Below are 22411 nucleotides of genomic sequence, written 5' to 3' on the forward strand. Positions count from 1 at the left end.
TCTGTAGAAAGGCACTCTGGCACTATCCTTTGTAGGACTTAAATTAAGACCTCAACAGGATTTCCTAATCCTTAATGTACAGGATACTGAATAAATATTATGACTGAATAGTTACAACTGAAAACATCAGAGCTTTCATGTTACAAAAAAAAAAAAAAAGTAAAATTTGGAAGCATTTGGAAAGGTGGAGTAATTAGAACAGAAAATGATCCCATCCTCTGCTTCACTAAGCTGAAATCTCATATAACTATTTAGGTTGTGAAGAAGACGTGGGATGTTAAGGCTGAAAGAGATCTCTCAAGGTCATGTAGCCCATTGCTTTGGCCAAATGCAAAATGAATTCTATCTTTATCATTCCCCACCTGCTCTTAAAAACTTTAGTTAGCTTGGTTTTAAACGACCTCTACAGCCTTTTAGTTTTATTCCAACATTTCAACACCTTCAACATTCAAAAGTTTTTTCTAACATCTAATTTGAATATTTCTTCCTTTTTCAGAACAAATAAAAACAGACTATATTCCTAATTTCTTCCAGTCTCTACTCTCTACAACTCAAGTAATTCTTTTGGTTTTCTCTGGACTCTTGCTAGTTGATACAGGACCTTGCTCAGAGCCACAAACTGGACATGGCATTGCCTTAGATGAGCCTTCAGAGCCATATAATGTGTGTCTATTTCCTTTGTCGAGCAGACTGTACTACTGTCCATCCACTCCAAAGGAGCCTCATATCCTTCTTTGCAGAACAGTCACCTGAGCACTTTATTGTTCTCCATTCTATATTTGATTATTTTTGCCTGAAGGTAGCATCTTTTCTCTGTTGAATTTAATTTTTTTTTTCCTTCAGATGATTTCTCTGATTTACTTTTTTGAATACTAATCCTGACTAAACACAACTAAAATCTCTCCCATATTTGTGCAAAGTTGAGGTTTCTATTTAACTACTCAGATACCTTTTGAAATAGGGAAGAATACTGAATCCTGTCCTTGCAGGACTCCAGTTAATACACTATCCAAACAGTTAATAAAAACTCTATCAGTGCAGATTTGCATTATAGTAGTTTCATCCAGGTCATCTTTCTCCAGGTTATTTATCAGGCTCTCACATACAGGAATATCAAACCCATTACTTAAGTCAGTATACAAAACATCAACCAGTTCTCCATCTGTAAAACCAATTAATATGACACAGAAAACAATTTAACTAGCTTGCTATGATTTGTTTTATGCTAGCCAAAACTTTTGTTCTTTCTGATTCTTACAAGTCATTTGTTCCAGTGTTCTTACAGGAAAAGACTGATTGGTTTATAATTTTATTATTTATCTTTCCCCATTTTAAATGTTTTCCCTTTTCTAATCTCTCAGTACTTTTTAGAATTTGTCAAAGCTAGCTGCTAACTACTTCACCCACATCCTAGACAGAGATTTCTTAGGCTTAGACAGTTTGAGAGTTCAAACACAATTTATATTACATACAATTACATACAATCCCAAGTATTTTCTAGTCTGCTCATGCTTATTCTTGGCTGAATACTTACACCTTTAGCAATAGGTCTTGTGTTACCATCTGATTGCAACTAACCTTGATGGTAGAACCTGATGCAAGAAACAAAAAAAAAGGCATTAAACTATCAGATCTGTTAATAACTTTCTTACGTATTGTTCAGTGGGCCAATTATTTTCTTAGCATGGTATTGCTAATGTATTTAAATATTTTTTGTGAGTCTTGGCCTCTCTGATTTTTCTACCTTTATGCTATTATATTTTAATTTCTGGTAATTTGACCTATTTTGCACTTTCTCTGTGTTCCCTTGCTGTTTAAGAGGAACTCATGGTTTAACCAGGTTGGTCTCTTTGTACATTTACTGTCTTTCCTACACAATGAAACAGTTTGCATTTGTGTACATACATTATTGAGGAACTGGTATCATGCCCTAATTTCTGCCTACTTTTACTTCCCAAAAGTCTGGAATTCATATTTTCTATTTTCTTCTTCCAAGGTGTTCTCCTAACTTCATATTTTCAACCAGATCCTCAGTTGGTGAAAAGTATCCTGTAGGATATTCCTTCAAGGTTCTTTCTCCTCCTGCATCAACAGGTTTTCACTGTCTGGACAGTCTGTGTCCCATTGTGTTCTTTTCCCAGCAAATAAAACGCCTAATTAATAATCTACATCATTATCAAATAGTTGCTCTTAACCATCTGTCTACATGACCACAATTAGTTACAACTTCTGGTTTGCTGGTCTGTGATAGGTTCCCACAGTGGTAACACCCATACTTCTTTAATTCTTTGTCCAGAGATCTTCAGTATAAGATGCCCTTCTACCATCTGCAGCTCATAGCAAAGATAAGTCTTTGCTTATTTCATTGTCTATGTCATTTAACAACAGGTTTTACACCATTCTAGTTCCCTGAAAAGTAATACAATCTGTTGCTCCGATTTTATGAGCATTTGAATAATGGATTAGGATTTAAAGGTCTTTAGACATAGTTGTATTTAGGTGGAGAATTTAAAAAAGGGGGTGTTCATCTTCTAAATATCAGGTGAAGACTGAAGGCTCACGACTGCTTACATAAACATGAACTGTCAGGGGTTCTGTTTAATTTAAGATATCCTCATCATCCTGTAAATTTTTATCCAGCAAAGCTTCAGAGGATTCCCCAATCCTTCTAATGCTATAGTGGGGGTTAGCAAATTCTCAGGTTAAAAGACCTTTCTGACTAATCCCAGTGCACCATGCATAAATTTGTGTGGCGCCATCTCCTAGCCCTTGAAGAAGTCTATGGACTGAGGTATATCATGACAGGGGACTCCCGTTCCGCTGTGGGTTCTCTGCTGGAGTAGCGGTGGCAGGACCTGCCTTCTCCACTGTCCTGGCAAGGAGAATCCTCGAGTATCCTGAATTGGAAGGAACACACAAGGATCATTGAAGTCTAACTGCTGGCCCCAACAGGTCACGCCCAAGAATCACACACGTGCCTGGGCGCCCTCTGTTATCTACTCCCAGACGCGCCTCAGGGGATGACTCTGCTCAGAAACAATGAAGTGACTACAGGAATCCTCATCTCCCTTCAGAGCAGAAGCAAGAGCAGGAAGAGGTATGCATAGATAGTACTCCTTTGTAGCTGAGCTATTCATGTGCCTTAGTCTGGAAGAAATCATCTGTAAATCCTTTTGTTCACGTAGTTCTTTCACTAAGTGGCTGTTTCCTCTCACTGCTCACACTTCTTGTTTAGGTTTAGAGATTACACACCTTCAGACAGTCACACCTAATTTATGATTGCAGTGTTTCCCACAGAAACACATGACTGGAAATTAGCTTTTTAAGTTTTAAATACAACTCGGAGGGTTTTTTAAAGAAGATTTTTGCAGGAGTTATACAGCAGGCACTAGGATATAATATCTATGTTTTAATCCTACCCTAGATAAAGTTAGCTCTCAATGTCCCAGAAAAACTCTGAAATGCATTATTCAGATCAGGTAGGTTTTCTATCATGGTCTTAAGCTAAGAATGAGATTCTAAGATAGATATTGAATAACCAACTGATTTTCAAATGTGACACCTGATAGTTCCTAATGAGCTTACTGGTAGCTCTTAATTATTGTTGCCAATAAAAGCAAACTATGCATTTAGAAAAATAAATATGGATAGAAGATACTAATTGAAATGTCCATTAGAAAACCAGCAGTTTTTAAGGAGCTATAGGGCAAGTATACAATCAGTTACCACACACCGAAAACTTCTCTTGCACCCTGAGATTACATAATGAACTTTCTATATACCATATTCTATTATGAGAAGGAAATTTTACTTGAAACTGTCCCTATTTAAGTAATTTTCACAGTGCACTATCTCAGAAGCATTCTGGTTTTCTTTAATCTTTCTCAGACTTTATATGGTGCAGCTGGAACTGTTACTCAGGTGCTTTAGTTAAAACCAAACCAAACCACACCATGCAAATTAAATACAATAGGTAATTACTGAAGACGTGTGTCCTCTGCTTGATTGTCAGTGGAGGTAGAGAGCAGACACAACTTCTGACCTTTAAAGACAATCTGCACAGAAAGAGGTGCTAGGCTTCCTGAAGTTAGCACCTCTCTCTGGAGAGTTTGCAAACTTCTGTACAAGTGACAGCAAAAAAACCCCTGCACAAAACTTGATCTTGACTAATGCATTTCTACACATGTGCCAGCTATTCACTACATAGAGGCAATCTGATATTAGCATGTCAGGTTCTTCTCAGGGGTGTAATTTTTATCAATGTAATTAATCTTTAGTTATCTTCAGGCAGCCTTGCTCTCTTCTTCCCAGTCACCCTAGACAGGAGGTGGTCCATCTTCAGCATTAGCACAGCCTTGTCATTCTTGTGGTACCTTGCTGTCATTCTCCACTCTGAGGACCAAAGTATTGCATCACAAACATTGAGGCCAGGTGATGCAAAGTCCTGAGCTCACAAAACCTACTCCGAAATATCAAATGTATAAAAAATGTGAAGGCAGTCCTAGAGAATTTGATATTGGATCAGCTATTATCAAGCTACTTTTGACTTCTTGCTGAATTAAGAATACTTTGGCTTCCTATAGACAGTATGAAAAATTACAGCCTTTATAAAAGAGACTGTATCAAATGCTATGGTAGTGTGATGGAAATGCAGTGCTTTGTTCATGCTTGCTCTATATAAATCTGAACTGGAAGGTGATCCACTATGCACAAATTTGGAACCAGGTCAGAGGCTTCTCCTGGTCAAGGGAAACACTCCAATGAATGATCAGTACACTTATTGCACTCATTATAATTACATATAATTTTACTTAGTTACAGCTCTGTTTAGGTAAAACATCCCTTTCACTATTTTTCCCAGGACTTTTAAGGGTAGAAGATAAGACAGAAATAGATCCTTCTGAACTAGTGGATCAAGATACTACAAGGTATTTGTCTCTCACACTATTGTGGCTTTATAACTTGAATATTTTGTGTTGAAGCAATTTTAAACCATATGTCAGTGCTGCACAACATTAGGGTTGTTTCTCCATCATCTGGAATTCAGAACTAGTCTGCCCAACTTTTCGAGTCAGACAAATTAACTAAAATAAAAAATACAGGGAATTTTGATGAAACCTTAATTGTTCTGACAACAGCTATGCAGCAGTAGCAGTACAGTTTCCATTGGTAAGATTGAACCAATTAGATTGCATATTTAACTACAGTAAAAAACAGTGTATTCTAGTGAAATAATCACGAAAATAGGAGACATGCCCCAGCTTCAGCTGAGTAAATGAAGATGCAATATTTTGCCACTTAAAAGTCAGGTAAGTAGCCACAGTTTTACTTTAAAGTCACTCCCAGTCAGTATCTGGAAGGTGAGTAGAAATAGATCTGTAATCGTGTAACTAAAAAGAAATGTATTACTTTACAAAATACATTGTCTGCAACACCTGGTATTTGGGATACTAGGTACATTTACCATGGTATCTTTGTAGGTAGATAGGTAGTTTTGTGACTGGTTCCATACAGATCTTTAAACCAGCTGAACCGGGACAAATGCAAAGGCAGGAGACACACTCCCACAAATACAACAGCAGCTCCAGTCTCCAAGAAAAAACAGGCTGATGAATGTTCTTCCTTCATCATTACTTTACTGTGCAGCATAACTAGCTGACTGTGTAATGATGATCTCCAAACCACTTTTTAATGTAATTCCTGTCATTCTACATCAAATAACTTTGCATATCAAGAAGGCTTCTGTAATCTTTGAAGGCAATTTTTTACTGAGACTTCATTCAAGCTTGATCTCTATATGCCATTCACCCATTCATTTAAGCTACCCTGGAGAGCAAGTTTCTATTGCTTTCCACAAGTTTAGAGAAAGAATAAGAGTTGTCTTTGATGGCCTTACTGTATTTCTTTGTATAATATAAGCCTTTTCCACACTGCTGCAATGTGCTTGGTTTTCCTCTCTGTACTATTTATTCCCCTGATCCTCAAACATATGTTGGAAGAATTAGCAGATTCATACCATAATATGGAATATATATTTTTAATTCTTGAATAACCAAAACTTTTATCACACTCTCAAAATCATTTGCATCTGACGATGCTGGGATAGGCTTCCCTGGAGTGATTCTGAAATACACAAAGAATGTTTTATAACAGTAAACACAGTGCTTCTCACAGGCAACTCTTCTGTAGGTTAAACATTCACACTGTCTGGATGGACTGCAGTCTGTGTTCACAGATTTATGTGTATTTTTCACCCATTCTGCACAGTATGGTCTTCTGAAAGTTAACTTGGCAAGAAACAGTTTTGCTAAGTATAAAGTGTGAAATCTGGCAATAAAGTTTTAAATTAAACCCAGCATTTTTCAGCCCACATTCTGGCAACTGCTGTCTTCTTCAACAGTATCAATTTCTAGCCAGTATTATGTGCCACGTCCACCACCAATTTTTCAGAGCAACATACTCACAGCTACTGAGATACCAGGTATCACAAGGCAACAGGATGGGCAGGGATGAGTATAACACCTCTGTTGAAGATGAGGTGAATGTGACTCTGAAGAAAGAATAAATTGAAAAAGAAGGAGTAAAATGACATTATTATTGTCTTTCAAATGTATTTCCCATTGGATAAGTGTCTTGTAAGACTAAATATACCTGAGCGGATCCTGGCCAAGTAGCCATTAAGGTAAGTGATGTTCAGTCCTGTTGGCAGAAGGGATTCTGTCTTGGGGGACCTTTCTCAGCCCTGACATTTCCATGTGTGAACAGTGATCCATCCACAGATGGATCAGTGTAGACTGAACCTCTTTACTACATGTATCAAAAAGATAATATAATTCTGAGTATTTAAATGTTCTCTTCTTGAGTACAAATCAGTTACAGGATTGTGTAAATCAATTACTTAGCCAACAAGTTAAAACTGATTATGTTGGAAGTTATCTATACCATGTGTAGCATTAAACCTTAACTTTTGTCCTAATATGGAATCAAAGTGGATCATTTTTCACTGTTGAGAACCACTGGGACCTCCCGTACTGTATTCTCCCAACATCATATATGGGACTGTGCTCCATCAGTGACCATTTTCCAGTACTCCCAGAGGTGAAAATGCCCTCCACAGAGGGCAAAGCTACAGTGCACCAGCACTCTCTTTAAAAATAGCGTCCAATTCTCATAGTCATCAAAAGGAATGAAGCCACTGTTGTCCCCAGGCCTCTATTTCGGCAGTTTTGTGACCCTTGGATGGGCTGGGTCTGCCCCTGTGGTAGGGTGGTGAGCTCAGTTCATCAGGAGAAGCAGCACAGACCTGGAAAATGGCAGAAAAAAACAAATCAGCCTGCACTCTCAGGAAGAACAGGACATGCTGGCATTGTGGAAGGGATCAATTATTCATTAGGTTCCTCACAGGTGACTTTATGTACTGCCTCTGCTAAGCCTCCAGTTACAGCAGAAAATAAAGTAATTAAGCAAGGAGTTTGATTATTGGTGCTAAACAAGTATTTTAAAAGGCAGCCTATGGTAGCATATTTGCTAAAAGATGAGAGATTAAGATAAGAGAGATGCAACGATATGAGGCTATAGGGATGTAGAATAAAAGAGAGAATAAAAGAGAGAATTTCCATATACATAACAAAAAGTGTGTTTTTCACACATGAAAGGAATTCCCACTTCAACCTGGTCACTTCCTGCAAGTGCAGCTTGATCTCTTTCTGTTTGCATAACCCAGCTCCTTCTCACAGCTCGATCTGCTGCTTTCTCAAATACAGCAAATTTTTGTGCTGACTGAAGCATTTTTTCCTCTTAACACTGTTCATCCTTCTGTCTTTTATGGGAACATTCACTGAAGTGAATGGTGCGGAGGACACTAGTGTACAACCCATGCCAGAGATAATAGCTTCGGCTGTCAGAGTATTTTGGTATTTTGACCAGCCATCCCCCCATCATCCAAGCACTCTGTCTCAGGCATCTCCCACAAACAGTAGAAGCATGAAAAAATGATGGTGATGTTGCCATGCTGTTGAATGAAGACTTTCATCCTGCCAGTGCACTTGCACTGCATGTTGGCACATCCTAGTTCCTCACATTGCTCATGCATCTTCTTTCTTCTTTCTTTCCATGTAAGGCCAGAATATGTTGCATTTGGTTTTCTATCACCTGTGTTCTAGACATGTTTGTCTTGATGAGTGGGCTGGATGTCACTGTTCTCCAGTTAGTTTCCTTTCTGTTCCTATTATTGACCTATTATTGATATATTGATTATTGAAGTGTCTGTAGCTTCCTTATATTACCCATATGACAATGCAACTTGGAAAGGTTGCTATTCTTCAGTGTAATAAAGTGATGGCTGTACTCACCAAATGCTTGTGTGTCCCTAATATCAGGTCTTTTTCTCTTACTATCACAGAAAATCTCCTTTGCATTATCTTCTCTTAATTTAAACATACTCTTCATAATTTTTTTTTCTATTCTTAATTGAAAACAGGAAATCTGTTCTCTAATCAGTCAACTGGTTACCAAACCAAAGATAATCAATGCTAATCACTTTAGTCCCTGAAATAATACACCTTGATAGTTCAAAATTGATTAACAGCACTCCAGGTCTCAACTTCCCATACTCAGTTTTGCAGCTGTCTGTATGGCAAATTTTACCTGTGCTCAGATTCTTTCCAGTGCAAAACCATTTACAGTCCACTGCAATGCATGGTAGTACTTTGTGCAAGTGTGACCACCAGCCAAATTTAGGTGACATAGTTCAGGACCAAATCATATAAAGATCCTATTTGATTAAATAAGAAAGCAAAAGTAAAAATAAATACAAGGAGGTTATTATTATTTTTTTTTTAGCCATGAGAAATACTGAGAAAGAATATTTTATTTTGACACAGAGAGCTCAGATATAAGTAATCAGGTTATTGAGATATTATAAGCAAACTTCTCTCACCAGGCCCATTTTCTATACACAGGCTCAGAGATAGCTCAAGATCCCTTCTCACTTGGACCCTGGCCAGTCTATTCTCTCCTCCCTTTCCATCAAACTGGCCTCTCTATTTTAGGGCTTCACTGAAACCTGACGTGTCTTAGAAAGCGTGTGCACATGTCTGAGGATGCTCTCCTCATTGTGTTCTGCACTCATCATACTCAGGATAGTGTGCCATGATTGGGCTATTTTGAGAAAAAGTATCTCAAGTGTTCTGGTTGCTTGCAGTTCTCCACTGAGTATCCACCAAGTAAGTTCATCTGCAAAAAGCTGAATTAATGACTTTTTGTGACCTTATCATCTCAGGTTTGATTGTGTCCGTTGGAACTGGGCACAGGACATTCCAGAACCCTGAGTTCCAGGTGCTTCTGCATCATCACAGTTTTTTCAAATGTTGTGCAATTTCCCATATATACTAACAGAGGCATTCATCCCTAGCCTATCTAGGCTCAGAACGTGGGTCCCACTGTGCAAACACTTTAGGTAGCTGGGTTTGCTTGTGATCTTCTTTGTATATTGTACATGGAAAAAGAGGTTGCATGCAGGATGCCCCTGTGAGCACCAGGTGATCAGGTGAGCAGATTTGCAGAGTTGTTGTATGGGTATCTGGCTTTAAGGTTGGGTTTATTTTTTTTTTTATTTTTTTTTTTCTTTCTAGTCCTGTTCCTACAAGCAGTACATTTGGTCCTTTGTCTTATTAAAAAAAATATGACCACAGTGTCCCAATTTTTCTCAGAATTGGAACATCTAATGAACATCACTTGCTTTGGGGATTTGTCCTGCTCACATTTCTGCCATAGGACAACTGGGATTCTGTGTGTGATAACACACTAGTAATCTTGGGAATTTATACTTGAAGAATTCGCTTCATTTGAGAATTCAGAGTGCTTAAAAGTTAATTCATATTACATTACTCATGTGAAATAAGTAAACATTGTTTACTTGTGTAGAGATACTATGAAGATCAAGACTTTGTAAGCTGTATGTCTTATAGACACCTGTATAAACAATGGAATTATTTTTGAATGAAGTAGATACTTAATGCTTCTACTGATTTTAGCCTCTAGCTTTTATCACCTGCTTTGGAAAATACTGACTTAAATAAATTGTGCTGCATCACAAAATGTTGTGTTAAATGTGTTCACATCAAGTATCTGCCTTTGGTCTGACATTCAAACAGAAATCCTTCTTTAGTTCCCTTTACAGTCCTTAATATTAGGAAAAAATATACCAGGGGAAAAAAAACCAAAACACAAACCACCACAATCCAAACCAAAAAGATATATGTATCTTATCTAACCAGATATGATGTACTGTTGTCTTAAATTTCTCTATGGTATAGAACAATTTCTAACAGATTTCTTTATTGCTGCGCAGCAAAGCAATCTTGCTATGCTACAGATTTAACCAGTGACTCCCAGGAACTGTCACAGTGTGTGGAGCACCACCAGGACCTGTGGGAGCAACTTATTCCAGCCTGTAACTAATCAGTCAAGGGAGCAGTTCCCTGCTACGTGGCTTAAACGAGATTCCATCAAGGATAGAAGCTGGCTGGCTGCAGGAGAGTTGTTTTGAAGTGCAAGAGGTTTTCTCTGAGATCACATTATCGTTGCAAGGCTGCCTGATCTTCAGGCATGTACAGCAGTTTACTGTGTTTGCTGAATGAGCTAAACTGCCCTTGCATTTACTTTGGGATTGGATCTTGCTTGAGAGATTAACTGGGGAGCCTGTGGCCTTCTTTATTCTGGTCTGAAAAGAGATAAAATGGACTATACCACTCAACTTTGGACTACAACTTTAGGCAAAAAAGTGGGTCTATATTTAAAGTTTTTGCTCAAATTTCATTGTTTATTTTACTATCATGATTCAGTGTGTTACAGTCATCAACTACCTGCTTGGTCGCTGAGCTATTTGCTTGAAAAAGTAACTTTACCTTAATCTAAAGATGAGTTGGGGGCAAGAAATTTGTGCTCAGGTCTCATTTACTCCAGTCCACAATTTCAGCTCAACTCGACTTTAATGAACATTGTACCAGATAGCTGGCAACACTTACCTGAAAGATAGCTGTCATAGGAATAGAAAAACTTTAAGCTGTAGCAGGATATTCTGAAATGCCTTAGGTGAGGTTTTTACAGGGACAGACTCTTTGTCATGCTCATGAAGATGGATACCTCCAAATTGCAGACACGGAAGGAGCTAGTACCTTAGGGAGTGCTTCTTTCTTCCCCTCCAGTAACAGGAAAACTCTAACAGGTACTGTTTGAGATGAGGCTGGAACAGTAATATCACATTTATTAACCACCAATGCCTGCTTAAACATTTCACTTGCTCCTCTTCTCCCTCTCCCTTTATTCCTTCAGATGGATTAGTTTCCCCATCCCATTTACATGTGGCTGTATAAGCGGGAGAGTAATGTTTCAAAAAAAACCCTCCAGTAAGAAACAAGACAGGGACAGTCTGGTGAAATGTCAGGTGAAAGAATGGAGCAGAGACTCTACAGAGCAGTGGTGCTGCTGGGCATGGCCATACTCACAAAAACTAGATTCAAAGAGTTTTTTAGGAAAAAAAAAAAAAGTAAAAATGTTTAAAATCTGATATAAAATCTGGTATAATTTTACACATGCACCTGAATTAACAAGTACTGAAGAGCAACTATTAGCAAGTTAAAAACAGTTTAATGACTTGTTACATAATGTGAAATTAGACTTAATTTTCTGGTATCAATTTTAATGTATCAATTTAGAGATTATATATCTTGCTATTTTATTTTATTTAACAGTTAAACTGTACATCTTCTTCCTACATTTCCTTCCTAGACAGGTCAACACTTTTCCCTTAAACGTTTGGTATCAACTATCTGTCAAAAAAATAGTACAATTAATAAGAGGCCTTGAGGTTTCTCTAATATGGCAGTTCCTAAATTCTTGAGTGCTACACTACAGACAAACCACATTCCATTAAAAAAAAATCATCAAAGTTAACTATTTAAAAAAGTGTCAAAACAATATTCCAATTCATTTTTTCATAATTTCCTAATTTTTTTCTAGGTAAAATTTTCAAGTTACTGAGTTTTCAGGATGGTAAAATATTTTGACCTGTAAAAAATGTTCAAAGATTATAAATACTATTTCTTCTCTAGCTGTAAGAGTGATTGACAGATATGAGCGAAATCAAAGAGGTTTAGGTAAAAGTATTAGATAAACTCCTGAAAAATTGAGTTCACACATTCCTAATTCAGTTTAAATTTCTTCCCTTGAAAAATACAAAATTCAATCCTGGAACTGGAAAGCAAATATAAAGTCCACAGAGAAATATCTTTTAGCTTTTAAGATCACAGTCACTGTTCAGATTACAGAACATTTTCAGCCCCATTGGCACTGTGGAAGAGTAAGTCAATTCACAGAGAAATAGCCTTATGTCCCAATTTGAATGGAAAACCAAAAGAAAAAATACAGTGAACAAATAAGAATAATGTAAGAAAATTTACAGAATACATTAGCTTAATTGAATAATCAAATACAAGAAATTTATTTTGGGCTACAAATTGTAAAAGAGATTATTTGGAGTAAAAGAGAACAAAACCCCTGACCAGTGGCCATCTACCAAGAGATTATTTGGAGTAAAAGAGAACAAAACCCCTGACCAGTGGCCATCTACCATATTCTACTGTATGCCAAATTAAAGCTCTACTGCCTCATATGCTGACAGGATACCAAATGATTGTTTAGATGTAAATTAAGGGCTGAATATATTCAGGAAATGCTTCCTTAAGTCTCTAACTTCCTGCTTGCCTTAGTACTTCACTGTCACTCTTCTGCAGAAAAGGTAAAGACAATATGCTGAAAAATATTGTAAAAGGAGTGCACTGCATGCATTGATTATATTATTGGAGAAAGTAACTTTGGAAAACTCACGTAACGTTTGTTAAACCTATATGTCTGTCTGACAAGTACTTTCACAGACACATATATTTTCATATATTTTCAGTCCTTGTTTCCTTGAGACCAATGTTGTTTCAAACACTAGTACTGACTATTGAAACATGAATAATTCCAAAATACAGGTCATCATTCCCATTAAAATATCTTTTAATACGGCATGCATTTAGGTGACTACTAACCATATTAGGTTAGGTTGTACAGATTTTGATAAATGTGATTCATGTACATTTCAATCCATGTAAAAACAATGAAAGAATGTTGCTGAATTCTGCTAGTGTTAAGAAAAGAATACAGAGAAAGGCAGCTTTCCCGCCAAGTTTAAAAATAGAAAATCCAAGTCTTGCTGTCCATCTGGGACTAGAGAGATGGTATTATTGTAGGCTTGTCATGTTTATTTATTATTTATTATTAATATTTATTTATTATTATGTAATGTAATTATTCTATTACAGTGATAATTCCAGTATTTGTCACCAGATGGCACTGCAAGGACATGAGCCCGTAACCTCTCCTCATACTCCATTAGTAGCCGTGAGGTCACCCACAGGCAATCACAAAGAATGCATTGCTCTTTCAGGTTGCATTTAGCCCCTCTTCCTCCATGCCCTTATGATTTAATATTTTCAGCCAACTGGACTTGGTAAGAAAAGCTCAGTAGTGGAGACCAATACCAGCCTAAAGTTAATTTGCCCAGACATTGCCATGAGCAATACTGAAGGCAAACACTGTATGTAACAGCAAGAGAAGAAGCTCCCACCTGCGCTAAGTCATGCACAGAGGTTTGCCTCAGTCCCCTCGCCTTGCAGTTGTGAATAGAATTCCAGCCTCAAGCTGTCAATCTAACCGATCTGCCGATCTCATTCCCTACTTTTTCAATGCAGAATTTTGTGGTTTCCCTTGTTTCCCTTTTCTTCTTGAACAGGAAGAGAGCATCCTCCTCCATGCCCTAATTTGCCTCTCAGTTCTAGAGCTCCCTGTTACATTTTGTTCACAACCTACCACTGCAGCTTGAATTACAAGTACTGATCCTAACTGTGACTCATTGCAGATTTTAGGAAGTAGAAGGAAATAAACCTGGGAGTCCAGAGATGTGTTGAGCACTAAGCTACAGTCGCCTTTTGAGGAGTCAGTTTCAGCACTATCACCGTTGTCATCACTGGGGTGCTGGCATCAGAGCAATCACATTGAAGTTGTACAAAGCTAACCACAAACAATGTCAGATTTTTGTTTGCAGATCAAGATGTGTAGCATTTTTAACTTTGCAGCATAAAAAGCTCTTACGGCTTCCTTTTAGAGATTTGATGCATTCCTGATATTCAGCAGGATGCTGATATTTGGTAGGAAAGTAATGCTATGATACAGAAAATTAAAGGCTAGGATAGTTCATTCTGTCTCATATGGCACATGGCTAGATGGTGTGTGTTTTGGAAATACAGCCAAATCTCTTGATAGCATGAACACTTTAGCATACACCAAACATAACCCAGCTCTGCAGCAGACAAAAAATACTGCTGATTTTCACAATTCCTTTTTTTTTTTTCCAATAAATGTTCTTCTCAATAGAGCAAAAGTGATTGTACTATAGATACTCATGCATATGCAGAATATTTTATTTATGCTAGCAAATTTAAGTACAAAACCATCTGTGAGATGATAATCCAAAACAATAGATGAGTAAGAAAAGAGAGTCTGGCAGTACATGTAAAGACAGAAATGAAATTAAATGAAATATAATGACATGAAATGAAATTGCAAAACCCTAAAATTCCTAAAGGAAATGAAAACAATTAAATGGAATTGGAATGACAGGAATGAGCTGAAACTTCACAAAATGATTTGTCATTGCAATCTCTGGATTTAATTTCTTTTCATGAAATTGAGGATTTTCATCATGGAAGGATACCAAGATTTCTCACTTTTTGAATCCTGGCCAGCCATGGCCTATGGGCCTTGGCAGCAGACAAGCTAGTTTCAGGTTAGGGTTCAGAGCTGCAGAGCCTACAGCTCCTGGGACACTGACGCTCAAAAAGGCAGTGCAAGGGCATCAGGGTAGGTTGGCAACATTGCTAACTCAGCACTTTTAAGGCTGTGCTACCTATGGAGATGATGACATCTGCCACAGCGCCAAGCTGTCATTGGGGTTAGGGCTGCGGTTAGGGTTAGGGTTGAGCAAGTAAAGGAGCCTACAGCTTCAGGAACACTAGGGCTGGAGAAGTCCTGACAAGTCTGTTCCAGCACAGCCCCACCATTGCTGCTCCTACATCTTTCTAATCTGGACCACCTATGGTGATGAGCATTTCAGCTCCAGAGACCAGGTGCTATCAGGCTTAGATGAGTTGAGAGAGGAAAAGAGCCTCTAGCTCCAGGAACACTGGAGCTGGAAAACACGTGCCAAGAGGATCATGGCAGAGCCATAACATTTCTGCCTCAACACCTTTCAGCTTAGGGCCATGCATGGGGATGGACACCTCAGCTGCAGCCCCAAGCTTGTTATAAGATTTGTGTGAAAAAAAAATAAAATTCTGAAATGAAGTGAAAACAAATAAATGGTATACAATGAGATGAAGTGCAGTGAAATGAGTCAAAACTTCATTAAATTGTATTGCTTGAAATCTTGTGATTTCATTTCCTTTCATGAAATTAAGGATTTTCATTTCAGGAAAAGAAATTAAAGGAGAAATCAAGGAATGAAGTGAAATGAAATGTCAGGAAAGGAAATATAATGACATGAAATGAAATTGAAAAAAAATAAAATTCTGAAATTAAGTGAAAAAAATTAATGGGGAAAAAAGTGAAAATAATGGACTGGAAAGAAAGGAAGTGCAATGAAATGGGCTGAAACTTAACAAAATTATTTTCATTGAAATCTTGAGATTTAATTCCTTTTCATGAAATGAAGAACTCATGACTGTTTTAATTCAAAATCAGTGCTGCCTGTTGTGGCCTTTTGAATGCCAAGTTGAATAAATTCAGGCTTCCATAAAACCCCTGAAGAATGACAGAATGAATGTCAATTATGATGTGATTATAACTGTTTCTCCCCCATTCTCCTGAAATCACTTTAATGTAGTTCAACTACATTGAAAATATTAAAGATAATAATACCAAACTAATGGAGTGTGGCTGGAACAGCCTAGGATATCTCTTATCCCTTTCAATGATCTGAACTTGATTTAGTAAGCCATAAAGATTTCAGTGGATGTTTATAGCTGAAGGAAAACATTGGGATAAGAACTTTAAGGGACCTTTTTCTCTCCTTTCAAAATATTTATTGGTTAACTAGTGTCAGTGGCAAAGTGTAGAAGTCACCAAGCCATCAAGACTTTGGGCACTTAGGGAGATAAACTGTCTGGGGCTCTTCTGATGAATGAGTAAATTATTGCAATGTGTAAATAAAGGTGAGAAGTGACTGAAAGCAGCAGATATCAGGTTCTTTTTGTATGTTACCTTTAAATGTTTGACCATGGGGCATGTGCAAGTACCTCCTTCTCAAAAAAGCTAAAACAAGTGTATGAATTATAGTTGTACTCTGAATCTGACTAATTATGTATGACAATGTATGGATCCATGAGCACATTAAGTATATATATATTTTTTCAGATATATTTCCTTGTTTCTGGAAGGTGGGATTTTGTTGCTCTATTTTACTAAACTATAATTTTTAAAATTGAGGTATTGCTATATTAAGGAAAAGTAAGAATAGTATGGAATTTGTAAACATTCTTTCCTCTTCCTATTGACATTTTTATAGTACACAGGAAATTGTGGTTGCAATTTAAATGGTTGCAGCTTTTACTACTAACCTGTTTTGGAAATCTCTGTTTGAAAACCATGACAATTTTATTATCCCACATTGGTAAAAGCTTAACAGCCAGACTACCTTGCATCTCCTTTTTCCCCTCTACTGATGAGTACACATCTACAGTGTATAGACACATCATTTCTAGCATATATTTCACTCTTTTTCATGCTTACCCATTTTAGAAAGTTATTGGTTTGGTGTAAGTTGGTTCCTTTTTTAAACGCTTTTGTCTTACCACTTGCTATTGAATCCTAAATATACTTCAAAGCATTGTTCTTTGGACAGTCAAGATGCTTTAGGGATCCTATACTGTTACTCTAACACCTTCATCATGTTCCTATACTACCTGACTTCATGCCTTTTCTATGAGTAGATATCCTTCCCCTATCATCTGTATTTTCTGAATTTAGAGGTTAAAATCTGCTTGGTTAAAAAAGCTTGGTGTCCTACACCTACAAGTCTGCTTCAGAAAGAGGTGGACTGATAAAACTGGGAACTTGTGTCTTCTCCAGGTCCTTGAACAAACTCTGAGCTAGGAAGAAAGGGACAGATCTTTGTTGTACCTCAAGTGGTCTAAGACAGGGGAACTTAGAATATTCTGCAATGGACAAAGTAACCCTCAAACAACATACCTGTAGTAGAATTAATTTGTTATTGAATGTCATGCTTGATATTGCTTTTTCCAAAGAACAGTATATGCCACACACTAGCTGAAGTAATTACTACCCTCAAAAGATGGTCTGGACTTTATGTGCTAGAGTTGTATTAATGAAACAAATAATTCAGAGAAACCATGCACTGGTTGTACTATTGCTTGAAGCACACAAGCCAAACCAAGCAGCCGTGAATCTGGCAGGAGAGCAAATCACAGTCTCGTGCTGCAGATGAGGGAGATCCATAGTCTTTGCTATAAGAGGAAGGAAACATTTGACTTTGCACCTCTCAGAAGCAAGCTTCTCCCTTTATAATGAAAGCTATTGCTCTGTTACAAGTTGCCCTGGAAGCTGTGTAAAGGGCCTCTCTTCACTCAGGTTTGTCTCCCACACCTGCCTCGCTTTCTGTGCCCTGTCTGTCCTCAGGTCCTCCTACGCTGCACAGCAGTGCCCGAACAGTCCTTCCTGGCCTGGATCAGCAGTGGTGTGGCCAGCAGGAGCAGGGCAGTGACCGTCCCCCTGGACTCGGCACTGCTGAGGCCACACCTCAAATGCTGTGCTCGGTTCTGGGCCCCTCAGTGCAAGAAAGACATTGAGGGGCTGGAGCGTGTCCAGAGAAGGGCAGCGGAGCTGGGGAAGGCTCTGGGGCACAAGTGCTGTGAGGAGCAGCTGAGGGAGCTGGGGGTGTTTAGCCTGGAGAAAAGGAGCCTCAGGGGGGACCTCACCACTCTCTGGAACTGCCTGAAAGGAGGCTGCAGCCAGCTGGGGTCGGCCTCTTCTCCCAGGGAACAAGTGACAGGATGAGAGGAGACAGCCTCAGGTTGCATCAGTAGAGGTTTAGGTTGGATAACAGGAAAAATCTCCTCACAGAAGGAGTAATTAGACACTGGGCTGCCCAGCGTGGTGGTGAAATTACTTTCCCTGGAGGTACTTAAGGAAAAACTGGACGTGGCACTCAGTGCCGTGGTTGACATGGCAGTGCTGGGTCCCAGGTTGGACTCGATGACCTCAAGAGGTGTTTTCCGACCTGATTGATTCTGTGGTTCTGTGACTCCCTCGGCTGACCCCGCCTGCGCCGCCCCAGCGTCTCCTGTGTCACGCCTGCGTCCCTCTCCCGCAGCGACCAGACACTCCCAGGGCATCCCCCCGGCTGCCTTTCCCTCGGGAGAGACCCTAGCGAGGGGCTCCTCTGCCTGGGGGCGGCCTGAGGAGACCACTGCTCTAACACAACACGGCGGCGGGCAAGCATCTGTCCCTAGGGAGGGAAGGAGGGCTCTCCGTGGGCGCGGGGCAGGTTCGGCCGTGCGGCGGGGCCGAGGGGGAGCAGCGGCGGCGGCGCGGCCGTGAGGGGGAGAGGGGCCGGGGCGGGGCTTCCCGCGGGGACGGCACGACTCGCCGGGGTTGGCGGCGGCGCCATTTTGAACTGGCTGAGGGTCGGAGGCGGCGGCTGCCGAGCAGGGTTCCGCGTCCCCGGAGGGAGAACCCGCGAGGAAGGAGCGGATATGGCCGCGAATAGGAACTTGAAGCAAGTGCGGATCGAAAACAGCTCCCCAGCGGCGCCGCTGGGCATGGTGGGGGGTGGCGGCGGCGGCAGCCTGAAAGGATTGCGCGGCCTAGAAGCGGAGAGTGAGGCGGCGGCGGCGGCCATGGCTCTGGCGCCGAGCAAAGAAGGTGGCGGAGATGAGGAGCAGGAGGTTGGGTTCACCATCGATATCAAGAGCTTTCTCAAACCTGGCGAGAAGAGCTACACGCAGCGTTGCCGGCTGTTCGTGGGGAATCTGCCTACTGATATCACCGAGGAGGATTTCAAGCGCCTTTTCGAGCGCTACGGGGAGCCCAGCGAGGTCTTCATCAATCGGGACCGTGGCTTCGGCTTCATCCGCCTGGTGAGGATCCGGGCGGGCCCCTGGGGCTGTCTCTGTAAGCAGGAGGCTTCAGTCCCCTGCCCCCCGCCCCCTTCCCCTCCTTTTCAGCGGGTGTGAAAAAAGGCAGCATCTGCCTCTCATTCTCTTCCTCCTCGCTGCTAGCGCTGGTCCCTCCGCCTCTCCTTTCTTCCCCCTCCCCTGTTCGCTTCTCCACATCCAAGCCAGACCCCCTGCATCAGAGTAGTCCTACTAGCCCCTGGCGTTTCGGCCCCCGCCTTACCCCACGGCACTTAATACAGTTAATTTTAAAGAATGGACAGGATTGTTTCGAAATACAATCGTGAACACAGAACATAAAATCACGGAGTTGAAAAGGTTGCACACCGCGGGTTGTTTAAATTACTTGTGCCCGGATAAGACTAGATTTTTAGGGGTAATACAATATTTGATAAGGCATGCTCGAGTTAAGCATGCAAAAAAGGGAATCATCCGAAAAGCTTCTGATACTGTATTTAAATGGTAATTTAGTGTGCGAGATTAGTTTTCACGATTGCTCTGTTTAAAATGCACAGATTTGTATCATTTTGGGAATAGCTTTAAAGTGCTTTACGTGTCTGGTTATGATTTTTCAATATATTTTACTGATTAGTTTTTTTTTTTTGTTTGATTTTTTTGTTGGTTTTTTTTTTTCCTTTTTGCTTGACATCTTAAAATACTTGTGGCATTCTGCCGAACATCTTTTACCCTGAGAATTCCCCGGCCTGAAATAGCAATTTTATGGAGGAAGTGAGATATATTTGCATCTCGTTACTCATTTTTGTGTGTAATAGAGATTAGATTGAGTTTTTATGTGAACTTCCCTTTTCCATTATGTTTAGGGAATATACATACATGCATACATACACACATACATACGTATATATATATATATATGTATGTATATGTGTATATATGTATATATATTTTAGCAGCTTGCCTAGCCAGTTGAACTGTGAAGAAAGATATAAAGAATGTCTTTAAATGTCAGGGATTGCTGCTGTCAAACCTGGTGAAGATTTTTGAAGTGAGAAAAAAGGTAGTTGTTGACTTACACATGTCTCATGGATGTGGGTGGAGAAAGCCCATTGATGTGAGACGAATGAATATATGGGCAAAGAAGGTAATTTCATCATTTGTTGATGAAATTTGAATTGGACATCCATTGAGACCAAGTACTTACTTAAAAGCAAAACACCTTAGATCATGTAGTGTAATATTTGAATACCATTTCCTGCTGTGGGGGGGCTAGGGATGCAGAATTAGAAGCATTTGAGTAGGTAAATGTGAAAAGCGTCAGGTTTTCAACTCTACTCAAAACCTTTGTAGTTGCACCATTAAGTCCTCTAATTTGCAACAAAAAATTTGTGCCTATGTTGTTTTTTAGAATAAAACATAAGGGGTAATGAATGCATGTTTTCAATCAGAGGACAGGGACTTTGTTGGGTTTTTTGTTGTTGGTTTGTTTTGTTTTTTTTTTGTCTGGGGGGAAAAACATTGAATGATCCTGGTGCCAGTAGCTTAAGTGAAGGAAAACAACTTTGCTACTTTTGGAGGAGGGCACACAAAAGTGATATTTGTTGTCTTTGAAAATAAAAGATATAAATTATTTTATATCTTTATAAAGGAATCTAGGACCCTGGCTGAAATAGCAAAGGCAGAACTTGATGGTACTATTTTGAAGAGCAGACCACTTCGAATTCGATTTGCTACCCATGGAGCTGCCTTAACTGTGAAGAATTTGTCACCTGTGGTTTCCAACGAGCTCCTGGAACAAGCATTCTCACAATTCGGGCCAGTGGAAAGAGCGGTTGTTGTAGTGGATGATCGTGGCAGAGCTACAGGGAAGGGTTTTGTAGAGTTTGCAGCTAAACCTCCAGCACGGAAAGCTCTAGAAAGATGCAGTGATGGGGCATTCTTGCTTACAACGTAAGTTCACAGGTTTTTGTTTGAATTTGTGAGTATATCTTCCTGATGTGAGCAAAAATTGCATTCATGCTTTCCTAGTTCTTATTTTCTTTTCAAAATCTGAAAGCCATGACATTAGAAATTAAAGTGTTTTGCATGAATACCACAAATACTCTTTATTTTTTTTTAAAGAAAACCATCTTTCTTTGATTTCTGTTTATAGGATTTCTTATTACCATATGAGAGTCTGAGAGCAAAATTTGTATTTTTTTCTTGTTCATATGCAATATTACTTTTCCTTCACTATATAATATGGCATTTTCTGTTGAGACTTTATTTTCATTGGTTGCACTCTTCCTCATTCCAGTAACAAAGTAACAGAATAATATTCCTTCGTTTCTTAACAAAACAGTGCATGACATTGCTGGTATTTCTGTAGACTAAAGAAAGTGTTTTTATCTCAAAATGTATCTGTGGCTTAGAAGGCCAGGATTTTCTTGCTGTTTAGAAATGAAGACTGAGATTCTGAAGAGGTTTGTACTAGTGATGTTTGGAAAACAGTCTATTTCAAGGACAAGCAAGCTTGCAAATAGCAGCACTTCTCTTGCATCTCCTATTTCTGTACTTGCCAAAGAGAGTTTAACTGCTGTACTTCACACAGTCACAAGTGACATTTTCAAATGCTTTCTTAAAAACTGCATGAAATGATACATATTTATGATTATTTTTTACTTTTCTGATTCTCACTGGGAAAATAAGGCTGTGGTTTCACAGCATGAAAAACTTGATGCCATTGAATTGGGCTTGGAGTTCTTTTCCTGCCCTGGCTGTGCTGTTCTTTTATGTGCTGGAGAACTAAATAAGTTCTTAATAAGTAATAAGATACTTTCGTAAGCCCCTTGTGCTTGCTAAAACAACTGAGAAGTATTTATTTGTATGGGGGGTCCATTGCAGTCTGTTCAAGCACAGGAAGATGCTTGCTAATGTCAAGTCCAGCAGAGAATAAGGCAGGAGAAAATGTTGGCAGGTGACTAAGGGGTCTGGAACTCCAAATCTTGTGTGCTGGTGAACTGATTAGATGGTTACATAATTACATAGGGAATTTAATCTGAACACATCTCTACTGTTACAAGGAGCTGCCCGTAATTTATTCTTATTCCCTGGGTTTTCTTGGCATTAGTAATTTAATGGAAGTGCGGTGAGCCAAACAAGGGAAGCAATGTAGTTCAGTG

The 22411-nt window shown here is 39.3% G+C and overlaps 1 protein-coding gene and 3 long non-coding RNA genes across 7 annotated transcripts in view; 2 read left to right on the forward strand and 2 right to left on the reverse strand.

Moving 5' to 3' along the window:
* Window positions 1–1775: 1775 nt before the first annotated feature.
* On the reverse strand, window positions 1776–3866 carry LOC147654236 (uncharacterized). The gene is made up of 2 exons (XR_015284772.1): window positions 3734–3866; window positions 1776–2897 (listed from the first exon to the last, which is right to left on the reverse strand). It is a non-coding gene; the product is annotated as an uncharacterized LOC147654236 (long non-coding RNA).
* LOC111923908 (uncharacterized) lies at window positions 2789–13223 on the forward strand. The gene is made up of 3 exons (XR_002861352.2): window positions 2789–3097; window positions 4862–4928; window positions 10352–13223. It is a non-coding gene; the product is annotated as an uncharacterized LOC111923908 (long non-coding RNA).
* On the reverse strand, window positions 6022–18799 carry LOC147654237 (uncharacterized). The gene is made up of 3 exons (XR_015284771.1): window positions 17350–18799; window positions 11028–11245; window positions 6022–7303 (listed from the first exon to the last, which is right to left on the reverse strand). It is a non-coding gene; the product is annotated as an uncharacterized LOC147654237 (long non-coding RNA).
* The window catches only part of PSPC1 (paraspeckle component 1), a 61579-nt gene continuing 57840 nt past the window's right edge, over window positions 18673–22411 (forward strand). For all 4 annotated transcript variants that reach the window (XR_015284769.1, XR_015284770.1, XR_015284768.1 and 1 more), the window contains exons 1-2: window positions 18673–19256; window positions 20899–21200. Coding sequence is in view for 1 of the 4 variants with exons in the window: in XM_023919874.2 (XP_023775642.1) it covers window positions 18873–19256; window positions 20899–21200 (686 nt within the window). In the remaining 3 variants the exon portion in view is untranslated. The remainder of the gene's footprint in view (window positions 19257–20898; window positions 21201–22411) is intronic.

This window comes from Cyanistes caeruleus, chromosome 3 (genome assembly GCF_971803275.1).
Source record: "Cyanistes caeruleus chromosome 3, bCyaCae1.hap1.1, whole genome shotgun sequence".
Taxonomy (NCBI): Eukaryota; Metazoa; Chordata; class Aves; order Passeriformes; family Paridae; genus Cyanistes; species Cyanistes caeruleus.